Source organism: Antechinus flavipes, chromosome 2, assembly GCF_016432865.1.
Source record: "Antechinus flavipes isolate AdamAnt ecotype Samford, QLD, Australia chromosome 2, AdamAnt_v2, whole genome shotgun sequence".
Classification (NCBI taxonomy): domain Eukaryota; kingdom Metazoa; phylum Chordata; class Mammalia; order Dasyuromorphia; family Dasyuridae; genus Antechinus; species Antechinus flavipes.
The window spans coordinates 348026652-348044346 of record NC_067399.1 but is presented as its reverse complement, the minus strand read 5'-3'; the positions used below and the strand labels follow the sequence as shown (position 1 = coordinate 348044346).

At 38.0% G+C, this 17695-nt stretch overlaps 1 gene segment (V, D, J or C); it reads left to right on the top strand.

The window, feature by feature from the left end:
- The window catches only part of LOC127546682 (immunoglobulin heavy constant epsilon-like), a 59032-nt gene extending 41751 nt beyond the window's left edge, over positions 1–17281 (top strand). Inside the window, 4 exon segments of the C gene segment in view lie at positions 14385–14678; positions 14954–15283; positions 15653–15973; positions 16947–17281. Coding sequence covers positions 14385–14678; positions 14954–15283; positions 15653–15973; positions 16947–17281 — 1280 coding nt within the window.
- Positions 17282–17695: the final 414 nt, after the last annotated feature.

The following is a 17695-nucleotide window of genomic DNA, read 5'->3' as shown; positions in this document are numbered from 1 at the left end:
AGAAACGAGTGCAAAGGATAATGTTGTAAAAAAAAAAAAATTACCCTGGCATGGATTCTGTCAATATAAAGTAATTATTAAATAAAAATTAAAAAAAAACATATCTTACATATATAGGACTGCTTGCCATCTAGGGCAGAGGGTGGAGGGAGGGAAGGGAAAAATTGGAACAGAAACGAGTGCAAGGGATTATGTTGTAAAAAAAAATTACCCTAGCATGGATTCTGTCAATATAAAGTTATTATTAAATAAAATAAAATATTAAAAAAAAAAAAAAGAAATGATGAGCAGGCTAATTTCAGAAAAACCTAGAAAGATTTACATGAACTGATGCTAAGTGAAATGAGCAGAATCAAGAGAACCTTGTACACAGTAACAAGATTGTGTAATGGTCAACTATGATAGACTTAGCTCTTTTCAGCAATGCAGTGATCCAAAACAATTCCAATAGACTTGGGATGGAAAATGCTATCCATACTCCAAATAAAGAGAATGAGTGCAGATTGAAGCATGCCATTTTCACTTTTTTGTTATATTTTCCTTGTTCCTATTTTTTCTCACAATGAGACTAATATGGAAATATGTTTTAAATGATTATACATGTATAACATATCAGATTACTTGCTGCTTTGGGAAATAGAGGAGGGAAATTAAAGATTGTCACTCAAAATCTTACAAAAATGAATGTTAAAATTAACTTTACATGTAATTGGAAAAAATACTATTAATTTTAATAAAAACCAATTCACTCAATGTAGAGGGATGAAACTCTTGAGTCGTTACACTGAAGTCGGTTCAAGCACTTAGGGCTAATTACTGATTGGACAGTACTCTATGGGCATATGCTTGGAAAATTGTCCTTCCCACTATCCTGTGCTGGCTCAATGACTAGTGTATACAGAGGATTGTAGGAGGGACTAAGGGGTGGAATAAGACGAGCCAGGGTCCTTTGCTGTAGACAAGGAAGAAGGCGGTTGCGGAGATTCTGCTTCCATCCTGTTCAATCCTGTGTCTAAAGACCAAGAATAAAGACTAAGGACTTTTGCTTATCCTGACTCCAGCTGATTCTGGGATGTCTGGGATGCTAGCACAGTCGTCACAACTCAATCTAAATATATCACCCAAACAAGAAACTGCTATATATGTACTGTCAGAACCGTTCTTCCTTTCTCAAAAAGTTTAGAGCTTGGCCCACAGTCTGTCTTTGCCAACTCCTATACTCAGAATAGGGCACTTCAACATATGTATTCATCCTCCAGCAAACACCCCAAGGTCCCAGCTCCTCAAGCTGTGCATGTCTTATAACTAGTATTCTTCTATTCCACCCAAGCTACAAATGGTAAGATCATTGACTTGCCATAAGTCTCAATTTTTCCATTTCTCTTCTTCATGACTCTAAAATTCCTTTATTTGATCATAAACTGTTGTCATTCTATCTTTCCCTTTACCTTGCAAGCCCTGACCTTGTACTCATCATGACCTCTTGATCAACTCCATTCTTATCTTCTTTCAAGTCCCTTATTCTTTTATCAGTCTTGCCCTGCAAAGCCTCAGATTTGAACTGTTTTCACCACCAGTTGTCTTCTCCTGTTCACATTACTCAGTGAAGTTGGAGAAAATCACAGAATTGTGCTTAATGTTACAAATTAATGTTTTGTAATCTCAAATGACACCTCATTTGCAGCAAGACAATTCTAATAATTATTACCCAGCTCACCACACTACCTTTTCTAAGCTTTTTTCATGCCTAGCAAGCAGTTATATGACTGAGTAGATAAATTGCTAGACCTGGAGTCAGGAATAGCTGAGTTCATATACGATCTCAGACATTGTGTAATTCTAGCTAAGTCACTAGACCTCTGCTTGCCCCAGTTTCCTCAAAAAAATAAAATGGGGTAATAATAATACCTGAATCTCAAGGATGTTGTAAGGATTAGATGAAATAATACTTATAAAGTGCTTATCATAATGCCTGGCACATATTCAGCATTTAATGATAAATGTTCCCCTCTCCCTTCTTTTCATCCCTAGCCCAGTCCCTCTCACTCATACTCTCTCTGGTAAGGCCCAGATCTCCTATTTTAATTTTTTTTAAATGCAATTAACTGAGGGCTTCCATTTCTCCCTTATATCTCATCTCATATCACAGCCACTATCCCCTCTTTTGTCTTTGTCTCATTTGAAAAACTTTCTCTCCCTTATTCTTAGCAAGATCAACAATTTCCATCCCATCTTATCCCATACTTTACTCCTTCTATTATATTCACTGTCTTATTAATGTTCAATGTCTCCCCATCTCCATCTATATCTTTAATATATCCCAAAAGCAGAATGATTCTCTACTTCCTACAAACATATCCATGCCTCCCTATCTTCAAAAAACTCTCACATAAGTATCTCTGCTAACTAATATTCCATATCTTCATTCATTTTCATAATTAAACTTCTTGTAAAAACTATCTAGAACTAACAGTCTGACTTCCAATCTCATCATTCAACTGAAACCACTCTTTCTGAAGTTACTAATGATTTTAAATGCCAAATCCAAGGGCCTATTCTGAATCCTCATCCTTTGTAGTCTTTCTTCAACTTCTGACACTTTACATCGCTTTTTTTTCTTTTTCATACACTATTCTCTCTATATTTGGTCTTTTTAAAAAATCCATTCTTTTTGTGTTCTTCTTCTGCCTAACCACTTCTCAGCATTTTTATTCCAGTTATATTTGCTAATGATGGGTGTCTCCTATCACAACTGTTCTGAATCCTCTTCTCCTCTTCTCTTTTACTATTTCAATTTAAGATTTCTTCAAATCTCATTGATTCAATTATAATCTCTAAACAGATGATCTTCAGATCTACTTTTCTAGCTCTAATATCTCCCTATGATCTCCAGATTCTCATTTCCTACTGAATTGGACATTTTGAAATGTATCTTAAACTCTACATTTCTAAAACTTATATTTTCTCCCAAATCTTTCCCTCTTCTCAATTTCAGTATTACTATCCTATCAGTCACCCAGGCTCAGAATCATCCTTGATATCATCCTTGACTCCCAACATTTTCTCACCCTCTACTTTCAATCTGTTGCTAAGATCTGTCTACTTTTTGCAACATCTCTTATATATAACCTTTCCTCACCTTTGACACTGCCAAACTCCTGATATAAGCCCTCATAATTTTACACCATATATTGTAATAGCCTTCTGGCTGGTTTCCTTGCCTCAAATCTCCTTACTCCATTCCAGCCTCTACTCATCTACCAAAGTGATTTTCCTATATTGAAGGTCTAACTATGTCATCCACACCCATATTCTCAATAAACTGCAGTGAATCCCCATTACCTGAAGGATTAAACATAAAATGCTCTGTCTTTTAAAGCCCTTAATAATCTCACTCCTATTTATCTTTCCACTTTTATCACACTTCACTCACTTTCATCTTCATGCTTAACATTTTCTCCCTCCACACCTCCACTTCCTGGTTTTTCTTGTTTCCTTCAAATTTCAGCTCAAATACTGCCTTCTATAAGAAGCTTTTCCTGTTTCCCACACATATTAGCCTTCCATCTCAGCTCAATATACATACATATCTTGCATATACATATTTGTTTGTATGTCATCTTCATCCATTAGACTGTGAGCTCCTTGTCAAACAGAAACTATGTTTTTTATTTCCTTTGTATCTCTAGGATATATTAGTATCTAGTACATTACTCACCCATAGTAGATGCTTAATAAATGTTTGTTGACAACTTTATTCCATGGCCATGTGAGAATTTAATTTCATTTTTTTATTTAGTTTTGTCAATATATTGAGCTTAAAGGCGCTAGTTCAGTGTGACTTTATTTTGCATTTCTATGGTTAGGGAGTCTGGCTATTGATAATTTGTGTTTTTTCTACCAATTCTAGTTTTTAGCAAAAACTAACTTGAATTGAATAAACTGAATGAAGACCTTTCATAAGAATGTGGCCTCAATCTATACCCTATTTATAACTTGAAACTTTGCAATGTCAAGTTATATTATAGCCCAAATCTGCATGCATTTGATTATCTTAGATAAATATATATATATTTCCCTCCTGTCCCTCCTCTCCCAATCTTTTCATTAACATTAAGTTCCTAATATGGTAAAGAGTGTGTCATTTAATAGTATTCTTTTTCTCTGGGTAAATTAGAATGTAAGTCCAAACTCCCAAATAGTGGGAAGAAGGGCCAGGAAGGAAGATGGAGAGCCTTCCACTTTAGAATGTATATAAGCTTTCATTTTGCAGCTTGCATTTTGAATTCCTATACTGATGACTACTTGTCTGTTGGGAGTTGCCCTTTCTTGTGAAACTATAATAAATCCTTTTTGCTTTTTACCTTGAGAGTCTCTGATTTTAATTTGGGTAAGGGTCACTGTCCCACACAGTTTTGGGGCCTGTCCTGGATAATTCCTGTTTGTGAAGGGTCTCTTTTGAATCCTTATGGCAGGTGCCTTCTGGAGAGTTTTTTGGTGGTCCTTGGACTTAGCTCTGGAACTTCTGATCCAAAGAGGGAAACTCCCTCAGAGAGACACTCAGAGAAAGCAAAAACAAAAGTAAATGGAGCATCAGATTGAGCTAATGAAGACAGAGGATTAATTCAGTTCAGGAGATAAGCCAAGGGGAAAAAAGTTTGGAATAAATCACATAAGTTGTGCACACAAGCCAGGGTGGACAAGAAACTGGTGAGCTGAGGGGAGATTCTAAGTGGTTTGAGTCCATAAGAGTACTTTCCCTTTGATAAGAATTGATGAATGGCCTGAATGACTGGGATTGGGAGATTCTAAGTGTATTTCCCTTTAATATAGGAAGACTCTAAGCAGCATGAGTCATAAGAGTTCTTCCATTTCCCTTTGGTAAAATCAGATCAAAGGAGACAAAATACTGTGAACCATAGGAAAGGAACAATCTAAAGTACCTAGCTCTAAAATTTATATAGTGTACTGGAAAATAGCCCTTTAAGAAATAGGCTTAAAATTGAGATGAAGTAAATACTTTCGTTTTCTTTGGGCAGATGCCAACTTAAGGAAATGTCTTCTGGCCCCAGGTCTGAATGTGCCAATAGTTGAATCTATATGTAAATTCAAAGGAGCCATTTAGTGAGTGTGCAGTCTTTTGGTTGCCAACTGCAGAACAATTTGTATTCAAGAAAGAGGAAAAAAGAGAACCCATCCTTGGAATCCCCTCTTTATTACCTCTCCTATGCCTGTGGCTCTAGAACTCTCCTCCTCACCTCCAAGGTGGGGCGAAGAATAGGAGCTTACTTGATTAAAAAAATCAAGAGAATTTAAAAGCAGTTTGTATTTGTGTGTGTGTGTGTGTGTGTGTGTGTGTGTGTGTGTGTGTGTGTGCCTCAGTTTTGTCTTCTGTGTTTCTCTTAGCTATATTACAAAGGAAATTACAAAGGAAATTGGAATTTTAAAATTCTTGTTTTGTATGTAATTGGACTTATGCAAATAGCTTTTATCTAGAAAGAGGAAGGATTTGTTCTGAGATAGGGAAAGTTTTTGACTGTTAAGTCAAAAAGAAAAAATTGACATGTTTTAATAGATCTGGAACTGGCCAATTTGCGTCTACAAAAATAGTTAGAGTTATAGAACTGCTAAAAACATTTTAGCAGATTCTGGAGCTTTTGAGACTGATCATTAAGTTGCTTGGCACTGTCTCTCAGTCAGCTAACTTGAGTCAGTCTTTTGTATTTTTAAGTGGGCCTATTTTACATGATTAAAAACCTTCAGAGGGTAGGAAACTGAGGCTTACCAAAAAAAAAAAAAAAACCAACCTCTCTCTGGGAATTCCCATGCTACTCTCCCTTGGAGAGGCCTGTCCTGGCTAGGCTGGTGTCCCTGGCTGGCCTAGAATCTTCTGGGGTTTGTGCTGGTACCCCAATGCCTTCAACATGACTCCTTGGCATTTCCAGCATGGAGGGTGGGCTAGTCACTGGAGACAGATCTCCAACCTGACATCTGGGTTCAAAATTCACCTATCCTTTTCCCTAGGGTCCTAAATTCAATCAATTTCTTTTTCTTTTTCTTCTTCTTCTTCTTCTTCTTTTTTTTTTTTTTTTTTTTTTTTTTTTTTTTTTTTTTTGGCTGAGGCAGTTGCGGTTAAGTGACTTGCCCAGAATCACACAGCCAGGAAGTGTTAAGTGGCTCAGGCCAGATTTGAACTTAGGTCCACCTGACTGCAGCTTTTTACTTACAAGATATGTGAATGGATAATTTTCAGCATTGACCTTTGCAAAACCTTCTGTTCCAACTTTTCCTCTCCTTCCCTCCAACCCTCCTCTAGATGGCAGGTAGACCGATACATGTTAAATATGTTAAAGTATATGTTAAACATAATATATGTATACATATCCATACAGTTATTTTGCTGCACAAGAAAAATCGGACTTAGAAATAAGGTAAAAATAACCTGAGGAGGAAAACAAAAATGCAAGTGGACAAAAACAGACGGAGTAGAAATGCTATGTTGTGGTTCACACTCATTTCCCATAGTTCTTTCGCTGGGTGTAGCTGATTCTCTTCATTATTGAACAATTGGAACTGATTTGGTTCATTTCATTGTTGAAGAGAGCCACGTCCATCAGAATTGATCATCATATAGTATTGTTGTTGAAGTGTATAATGATCTTCTGATTCTGCTCATTTCATTCTGTATCAGTTCATGTAAGTCTCTCCAGGCCTCTGAAATGATCCTGCTGGTCATTTCTTACAGCCATTATTCCATTCTCCAATTGATGGGCATTCATTCAATTTCCAGTTTCTAGCCACTACAAAAAGGGCTGCCACAAACATTTTGGCACATACAAGTCCCTTTCCCTTCTTTAAGATCTCTTTGGGATATAAGCCCAGTAGAAAACCTGCTGGATCAAAGGGTATGCACAGTTTGATAACTTTTTGAGCATTGTTCCAAATTGCTCTCCAGAATGGGTTGGATGCATTCACAAAGCCACCAACAATGTATCAGTGTCCCAGTTTTCCCTCATCCCCTCCAACATTCATCATTATCTTTTCCTGTCATCCCAATCTGAGAGGTGTGTTCAGAGTTGTTTTAATTTGCATTTCTCTGATCAATAATGATTTGAAGCATCTTTTAATATGGCTAGAAAGTTTACATTTCTTCATCTGAAAATTGTCTGTTCATACCCTTTGACCACTTATCAATTGGAGAATGGCTTGATTTCTTATAGAGTCAATTCTCTATATATTTTAGAAATGAGGCCTTTATCAGAACTTTTAACTGTAAAAATGTTTTCCCAGTTTATCGCTTCCATTCTAATCTTGCCTGACTAATGCCAATTTCTTAAAAGTCCTTCTTACAATCCTTGTGCTGAAAATGGGAGTCCTGCATATTCCTCTTCCTTGTGTATGTAAAGTGGATGAAGGGGTTGAATTGGACTTGAATAGATGGGCTTGAAAGGACAGTTTTCTACCACCTTAAATTTGGTTATCAAAATAATGAACCATTTGATAAGATGGGTGGAAACGTCCCCTGAAGTTTGCTGGTCTAAGAGGGATTAATGGAACATATTGTAACTAAGTATGGATTGATAGAGACTATTGACTCTGATAATAGAACATATTTTACTTCTAAGATTTTATAATAATGCGGAGGGAATTGCAAATTTTGTGGCAATTCCATACACCTGGCATCTGCCCTCATCAGAGAAAGTGGAAAGAATGAATCAAGTTAAGAAACAGGGGGCAGTTAGGTGGTGCAGTGGATAGAGCACCAGTCCTAAAGTCAGGAAGACCTGAATTCAAATCTGGGTTCAGACACTTAACACTTCCTAGCTGTGTGAGGGCAAATCACTTAATCCCAATTGCCTCACTAAAAAAAAAAAAAAAAAAAAAAAAAAATTACTAAATTGATGTTAAGAGGTAAATTATCTTGGATAAAATGTTTGCCTATTGCTTTGTTAAAGAATTAAAACTATCCCCAGAAGTAATCTGGGACTTTCCCCATATGAGATATTGTTTGGTTTACTTTATTTGGAAGAGGAAAAGAAAATACCGTCTTTTGAAACAAAGGATAAGTTTTTAAGGAATTATATACTGGCAATGTCCTCATTTCTTTCAGCCTTTAGGAAGCAAGGATTGCTGGCCCAGAAGATTCTTTTGCAGTTTGAAATTCTAGAAGACTGGATACTTACTAAGTCCTGGAAGGAGCAGAGGGGGAAGGATTTTATCAGATGTTATTGATGACCAAGACTGCAGTCCAGAGTCTGAGAAGAGACACTAGGGTTAAAGGACATGTGGAGGAACCTCAAGAATGAACTGTTAAGGACAATTTGTAACTTCTAAAATTGACTTTGCACCAGAACAATTAGGAATGTTTTGGTGGGAAAAGAGATTAATTGTGCTTAGAGGAATTTTAACAATATTGGTATTGTACCTGTTTATATTTCCAGAAAAATTTATAGAAGTTGAATTAACATTTTTTAGGATGAATAAATTATCAATATCAATTCTGATAGGATTCTTCAATACAAAATTAGAACAGTATATTCTATATTCTATGTGAGTTTTAATTGGTTTATTAAATCATCTTAAAGCTATTCCCATGGGGCAGCTAGGTGGCACACTGAATAAATCACCAGCCCTAAAGTCAGGAGGACCTGAGTTCAAATTTGACCTCAGACACTTAATACTTCCTAGCTGTGTGACCCTAGGCAAGTCTCTTAACCCCAACTGCCTCAGCAAAAAAAAAAAAAAAAAAAAAAAAAAAAAAAAAAAAAAAGCTGTTCCTATTGTTTAGGGGGATTCTGAGAACAGTGGTTTATTATATCTTTGTCTCTTTGAACATAGTTAAAAGTAAAATGATTTGTGTAATGTTGAATATATAACAATCTACAATATGAAGATAAGTTGTGAACTTTCTAGGACGAATCTCTTAATATTATCAATGTAAGATTATTTAGGATATGTGATTCTTGAGAGCTAAATTTACCTGAAGCTTTGATTAATGAAATTTGCTATTTGAGATAAAATCTCTCAAGACTGTAGCTGACATTATTTGTAATTTGGAATTCAAGTATAATTGTCTGATGGATCATCAAATCAGTAACCCATCATCTGAAAGATTCCACAATCTACTCAGAGAAATGTGAACCTTAAATGTTACAGGTAGATATTAATATCTGGGCAAGATAGGACAACCTTCGCCTTTGCTTAAGGTGGGATCCTTCTGACTCAGTTGCCCCATTGTGTTGCTTTGAATAAGAACCCACATGATTATTCCTGAGTCTGGCTACAAGGTGGGATTGTTACTGCATGATTGATTGCCAGCTATGAAACAGAATTAAGGATGTTTTACCTTGTCATGTATATATTTCCAGTGTGAGGACTAAAGGAGCAGTTTTGATGTTATTATAATCATGTCCCTGCTTTTTCCACTTAGGGCAAATTTTTATAATCTGGGCAAGTGTTTAGTAGAAGTCACGAGCGCAATTCAAGTATGAAAGACTTTGTAATTTTCATATTTTTATAACAGGAAAATCTCAAGAGACTCGGGTCTCTGATCTACATTTCTAAGCATTCTTCTTATCCCTTCCTCATTCTGAATGTTTCAAACTGAAAATATGTGATTATTACATCCTAAATAAGTAGGTGATTATTTGGCCTAGTCATCTATCTGTTGCTAGATGCATTTATCTGTTCCTTTTAGCATTTCTGTTGTTGCTGACTTTCATGATAGGTATCTTTATTTGTGAAGAGATAACTTACTCCAATGACTGGGGACACAAATGGTTGGGGTGATAGGTGGCCCCAGATAGAAGTTGGGGGTAAAGATCCACAATTTAGATGTTGAATAAGCTCATTAAACTCTAGGCCATAGTCAAAATAATTGAGGTACTGGATGTGTTAGCAGACTAAGCCCAGAGGGATTTGAGACTTAAGGATGAGAGGATTGAAGAAATACATCAAGGGTGTGAGAGGTCTTTGAAGGTTAATAAATAAGAGGAAAGACTGAATGGGATAAACTGGGTAAAGACCTCTCTTAAGAAAGTGGCCTCAACCTATACCCTTATTATAAATTGAAACTGCAATAACAAGTTGTACTATATCCCAAAGCTGCAGGTATTTGATTATCTTAAATAAATATACATTTCCCTCCCTGCCCCCACCTTTTCATTAGCATTAAGTTCCTAAAATGGTGAAGAGTGAGTCATTGACTAATATTCTTTGTCTCTGGGTAAATTAGAATGTAAGTCTGGATTCCCAGCCAGTAGGAAGAAGGACAGGGGTTTTCATGTTCGGGTCTATATAAGCTTGTATTTTGCAGCTCATCCTTTGCACTTCTATACTGAAGACAATTTGTTTGTTGGGAGTTGCCCTTTCTCTAGAGATCATAATAAATCCTTTTTGCTTTTTACCTTAAGAGTCTGATTATAATTTGGGTAAGGTTCACTGTCCCATACAAACTGGTTCATACATTTGACCACTTAGAGATTTGAAAATGAGTATTGCCTATACATTTCTTCCATTTCTTCACAGATTAAACATGTTACCATTTTTCAGAAATATTTATGGCAACAAAAAATATCTAGTTAGTTTCTTCCCTTCTTATTGTGAATTAATTGGGTTTTTATGCAAAAGTTAATAGAAACAATTTCTGAGTCAGAACAGACTTCAATGGTTATCTCTTCAACTCATTCCTGAAAAAAAGAATCTCTTCTATAACTTGATGATCCATTTTGAAATCCACAAAAGTAAGGGACTCCCTGCCTCCTAGCACAGTCTTTTGAATATTAAGAGATTTTGCCTAAATTAGCAATTTACAACTGTTAGCAGTTCTGGCCTTTTATATCCAGGTGTTTCCTCAAGGCAAGGAGAACAAATAGAATTCATCATAATGAATCCATAATCTACATCAGAGTTTTTTTCCATTTATGATCCCTTTTCATCTGAGAAAATTTAAGTACATAGTATATAAGATAGGTACTAAATGAAACATTTATTGATAATAAATCATCATTTCACAACCCCACTATGTGCCAGGGTCTGTGCTAAATACTGTATAAATATTATCTCATTTGATCTTCACAACAGATTCCCCACCCCCCCAATCTTCACTCAGTCTCCCATAAGAACAAAAGAAAGGGAACTTCCTGGTGTGGCCAAGGCCCCTGGGGTTTTCCATCCCATTTTTAGCCTCGGGGGCACTGAGGCAGAGCCCCCACAGCCCTTTGCCTGGGAGTAAAAATAACCCTTGATGACTGAATTTAGTGACTATCATTGTTCTAGGATCTTCCTCTCTCCAATTCCTACTCCACTGTTTCAGAGACAAGTTTAGAGGTAGGGAACAAAACCCGAGAGGGTGACCAGCCCAAACTAGTCTGATGCTGACCTCAGATGTTCATAGACGTCTGATCATCTTTTTCCAACAAGAAAGGCTCATAATGAGGTAAGACTAAAAAGATTTCATTTGGGGGGACCATTGATGAAAGCTAGGGTACCTGACCTCATATCTTTCCCTGTTTCTTAGAATATATTTATTTTGTCTATTTCTACTTGTTTTGTGGAAGGAGAAGTCTTCAAAGTGATGGAAGATGACTAAAAGCTCCCTCCCTTCTTCTATTTTGGATCTTGATTAAAGGACAGATATATTCAAAGGAGGAAAGCAACAAACCCAGAATGGGGAAGGGATAAGAAGAATGCTTAGAAATGGAGATCAGAGACTCAGCTTGAGATTTTCCTGTTATAAAATATGAAAATTACAATCCTGGCCAGGTTAGTCAGAGACTGGAGTTGGGTTAGAGTATAAACACAAGGTGGAAACAGAAATAGAGACAGAGAGACAAAAAGATTTTAATCTAAGGAACTAGAGCTCTAAATAATAAGTAATAAATGTAACAAGTAATAGTATTGTTAAGCTAACATTAAAGATCCAGAGGCTAAGCCTAGGTCCAATTTTAGTCTAACTTATGGGCTAATTCAGGAGTGTTGTTACTGAACTGGTTGAGATCTAAGAACAATTTGTGAAGTAAATTAGACTTGTTCCTGCCCTGTGTTGTGCTGAGAATAATTTTTATCATGGGCTAAGTGCCCTTCCAGGGCTGAAATAGAAACCGTTCCTGAGCTGTGTTTATTTGGACATTACTTCTGAAATGGATTCTGGGTATAGAGGATGAAAGTGGAGAAAGGAAGCACTGACACTAACATCCAGGGGATAACATCCAGGGGATAATCTGAGCTGGACTGTGCTAGAGATTGTTCCTGGGATGGGTTGAAATGGAAACTCTTCCTGTGCAGTTCTTGAAGTGTTCATGATCTAATCTGATCACGAGAGATGTTTCTGTGCTAAAATGAAGATATTTTTGTGCTACCCAGAGGTTTTCTCCTGAGTTGGTAAATATTCCTATGCTGGGCTTTTCTAGAACTAAGTCAGTAGATGTTCCTGTGCTGTCTGGAAACTATATTGAAAATGGAGACTAGGAGAAAACTTTTATTGGGCTGGTCTAGTATCTATTTCTAGGACTAGAGTGGACTAGGTTGGAGATTGTTTGGGAGCTGGTTCAGAACTAGTCTCATATATATACCAATGATAAGCTGTTCTTGGGCTTATCTATGAGTTGTTCCTGAACTAGTGCTAGAACAGTTCTGCAGGGGGCTTAGAATTGTCTGGTCTGGTCCTTTTCTTGAACTGGATTGGGACCTATGATTGATATCTTGAATGTGTTGCTGGGTTGAGTTTTCAGATATTCCTGGGTACTATTCCCAGGCTTACCTTAACTGTTCTTTAACTGGGATGTGTTCTTAAACTATCCTGGGATCTGTTTCTGCACTGGGATAAAATGTTATGGTTGTTCTTCCTGAAATAGGTTGAAAATACCTCTGTTCTGTCTAGAAACATTTTCTGGGATGACCTGAATTAGTAACTGTTCTTATACTGGTCTTGGTTGGATTAGGCTAATGATGGTTCTGGGCTCAACTGAGAGATATTCCTGAGCTACATAGGTTGGACTGGGTGTTCCTTCTAAAATTGGTTTCCTTGTGCTGGAAATTGTCCCTGAACAGGGCTAGACTGGACTGGACTGAACTAAGGGGTAGTCCTAAGATTTACTAGGAACTATTCCTATTCCATAATGGAAATAAGAAAGCTCAGGGACTACAAGTTTAATGAGCTAAGGGACAGTCTGATGTTCGGATGAGGAAAAAGTTGTTCTTGGGTAAAGGTGTGGGTTGAATAGGCTCTGTGCCTGAGATGACCAGGGAGTTCATCCTGTGTTTAGCAGGGGGTGTCCCTTATTCCTAGAATTTCATAGGAAATGTTCTTAGGATGACCTACGAGCTGGCCCTATGCTGAGTCTTGATTGGAATCTGCTCTTGTGCTGGTTTGAGAACTGTTCCTGTGGTGGTCTGGGCTACCGAAAGTATTCCTGAGCTCTATTCAAGTAGAGTATTGGACTGATTGGGCTGGGCTAGAATAGGAGATGTTCCTGAACTTGACTAGCAACTATTTCTATAATGGACAATTTCATTGTATGTTGACTAGACTGTGGGATTTTTCTATGCAGAGCTGAATTCATCCAGATACTATTCTTGGGTTGGTGTATTCTAGAGACTGTCATTGAGTTAATGTAATAGTTCTTCCTTAGATAAACTATGAGCCACAATTGTACTTGGCTTTGTTCAAGGTTGGAATCTGGAAGCTCGTGGGCAACAAAGTTGTAATGAAGCAGGGACTAAGCTAGCATGTGGAAGGACCTAGTCTACAAGGGCAGAAGTGGAGGAAATAAAAGTCCAAGTTGGAATGAGTATTGTAATAGGAGAGAAAAATGAGGCTTACATGAAATTAAGGTTGAACTAGGGAACCAGATCAGAAGTATGGTCTGAGTTGATGTGTTTGAAACTCAAGGATTAGCATATTAAGGAAAGAGGGGAAAAGTTTTGCTCTAGAAACTAGGAAGAGGGAGGAGAGAAGCTAGAGCCAGCTCTAACCCTAATTCCAACCCTATAAACATATTGCCTATATTCTCATTTGTGGAGTTGTGAAGTATAAGACTTAAAAGTTCCCTGGTTATGGGGACCAGGGGTTAGTATGAAATGTAGGGAGAGAATGATTAAACCCATCTAAAATTTTAATCTGTACTGAGGAGTAGTAAAGTAAGATAGCTCAGTTTCTTTTGTTCTTCCTCTCTCCCACCCCAAACATACTCAGTAAGGGCTCCACAGGCCTGAGCAAAAATGGTAATCAGTGGACACCATAGACCAAATTTTAATTTAAAAACAATGGGAGAGGAAGGAAATCAGAGTCAAGCATAACACCTGGTTTTGAAGTGAAAGAGACATCAGCAATCAGCCAAATGACTAGTATATTGACCTTCTCTGTACTTCTCTTCTACCCTCAGCCACCAAGACAGCTCCATCTGTCTTTCCCTTGGTTTCCTGCTGTGATTCCGCCGCTGAAAGCTCAAGTTTCTTGGGATGCCTTGTGTCTGGCTATTTCCCTGAGCCAGTGACAGTGAGCTGGAACCCAGAAACCCTGGACCAGATAGTCACAACTTTTCCAGCTTCTTATGATTCTACATCTGGACTTTATACCACCACCAGCCAACTTACCACATCAGACTTGAGTTTTCAGAAATTTACCTGCAGTGTGGAACACTTACCTACTAGCACCAAAATCGAAAAATCTTTCGAAGGTGAGAAAAGGGCCAGGGATGATACAACAGATGCTTTAGTCAGAAATAAAGAAGAATTTCCTGATAGTGATGAGGTGAAACTCTGGTAAGCAAGAATAAAAGATATAGCCTTCTTCCTTGGAGACTTTTAAGAATAAATATTCCTATCAATATGCGATAGAAGAAGGAGGATGAGTGGGAATCATTTCTTAGTCTCCCTTATATATCCCATTCATTCTCTTTTCAGGATCCTCTTAGTTTGAGTCCTTATCATATGGTTTGTTTTCTATTTATAGATTGTGAGACTGGGCCAGTCATCCCACCTACTGTGAAACTCTTCCACTCATCCTGTGACCCCCGAGGGGATGCTCATTCTACCATCCAGTTGCTCTGCCTTGTCTCTGGCTTCTCCCCAGCCAAGGTCAAAGTGACTTGGTTAGTAGATGGACAAGAAGCTGATAATCTCTTCCCCTACACAACTAGACCCAAGCAAGAAGGGGGCTCGACTTTTTCTTTACAAAGTGAACTCAACATCACACAGGGTCAGTGGATGTCATCTAAGACTTACACCTGCCATGTCACACACAATGGCAGCATCTATGAAGACAGTGCCCAAAAGTGTTCAGGTAACAACCATGTATTGTCACACATTGCACAATTATACAGAGAAATGTGATCATGACAACTCAATTACAGACTAAAACACAAAAAAACAAATACACAGTCACAGATACAGATATACCTAGTAGGTATAATTTAGGTTTATAGATTTGGGAGAAGACTTCAGAAGGCAAAGGATATAGAGATTAGAAGCATGAAACATATGGAAGTTTGTATGGGAAATAGAGCCAATCCAGAGGGAGTTTACAAGCTCTATAATCCCATGTAACCTGGTTCAATATAATCATGGGACAGCAAATAAGCAGGAGGACCTACTGGGGACAGCATGGGGAAGAAATGGTCCATTGACTAATCATTCAATCCACTCTCCACAGAATCTGATCCACGGGGCATCAGTGCCTACCTCAGTCCACCTAGTGCTTTTGACCTCTATGTCAGCAAAGCACCCGTGCTCACATGCCTGATAGTAGATCTGGCCAGTGAAGACAATGTGAAGATTTTTTGGTCCCGAGAAAGTGGAGGTCCTGTCAGTCCAAACTTACCAATAACAAAGTCACAATATAATGGCACTTTCACAGTCACTTCTACCTTGCCTGTCCAGACTAATGACTGGGTAGAGGGTGATGCCTATACCTGCCATTTGGAACACCCTGACCTGCCTAACGCACTCATCAGGACTATCTCCAAAGCTCCAGGTAAGAAGGGGGCAATCAGCAACAACAGAGAATATCAAAAACAAACAAACAAACAAACAAAAACAACCATGATTCCTACCCTCAAGGAATTAACCTTCTAATGAGAAAGATAACATGAAAACAACTACATATATATGCAATATATGAAAGGTGTGAATGGAAGACACTAGCAAAGACCTTCTGGGGGAAAAAAGGTTAAATTTGAGCTGAGTCTTGATGAAATCAGACAAAGCAGGAAATGGAGTTGAGAAGGCAGAGTATTCCAGGTATGAGGGACAGTTGGTGAAAAGACATAAAATTGGTAGATGTTGAGTATTGTGTATAAGGAACAACAAAAAGGCTCCTATATTTGGATTATAAAATAGGGAAGTTAGAGTAAAGTAAGGGGAATAAAGTAAAAGAAGACTGGAAAATTAAGAAAAAGCCAGATAGATTGTGAAGGACTTTAAAATCTAAAGAGAGGGTCTTATATTTGACCCTAGAGGTAATATATTGGAAGCCATTGAATTTTATTGAAGGAGGGTAGGGTGGAGGAGAGTTGAGAGGAAGTGACACAGGAATAATCACTTTGGTAGTTTACTGGAGAATGGACTGGAGTAGGGAGACTAATCAAAAAGTATTTAAAGTAGTTCAGATGTGAGGTAAGGGCCTTTACCTGACTATGAGAATGAAAAGAAGTTAACATATAAGCTGTCTATAGAAATGATAAGATTCTGGTCATTCTATACCCTTTCAGTTTCTCTTCTCCTACCACAAACAATCATGGGTAAATGAAAGTATGTTGGGTCTAACATAATGAAAGACATAAAAGCCTTGAAAGTCAGGGTTTGGAATCAAGCACTCTCTTTCTCAGTCTCTAAGAATCTAGTTTCTAAGAAAGGGAAGACTAAAGGATGAGGTAGAATGATTTGGAAAAAGACTCATACTCTTAAATCTGATCTTCATCTACATGGTTTCTTCTGGTGCCCCACAGGCAAACGCATAGCTCCTGATGTGTACGTGTTCCCTCCATCTCAAGAGGAAAAGGGAAACACTGTCTCCCTCACCTGCCTTGTTCGGAACTTCTTTCCATCTGACATCTCTGTCCAATGGCTGTGTGATAACAATGATGACCACATTGGACACCATACTACCACTCGGCCTCACAAAGACCATGGACCTGATCCTTCCTTCTTCCTCTACAGCAGAATGATTGTCAACAAGTCTTATTGGCAGAAAGGCCATACCTGCACCTGCCGTGTGGTGCATGAAGCCCTACCTGGCTCCCGCACCCTTGAAAAAAAGCTGCATTCTTCAGGTGGTAACTGACTACCCTGACTCAAAGCTTCTCCTTTCTAACCACCTTCCCTACCTCCCCACCCATAGAGGAGAATAAATCTGTCTGGTGTCTAAATACTCCAGCAGTTGATCCAATAAATGTGTATATCCATCAGAGCCAAGCACTGAGCTGTTCTTGGGGCATGGGGAAGGGAGAGTGGAGGAAAAATGATTGTAGAGAGCTCTCAAGATTTGGACCTGATTTAGCTGATTTTGTGAATAGTCCATCCAGGAGCTGGTAGAGGTGATACCTGCACTGGAAGAATGGCTGAACTTGAGAGATCTCTGAAGTGCCTCCATCCTTCCAAAACCTGAGCTTTTAGGATTCTTTAAGTTCTAATATTCTTATGTCAGAGACAATGAGAGGAAATTGAAGGCAGAGTCTAAGGTTGACATATCTTAATT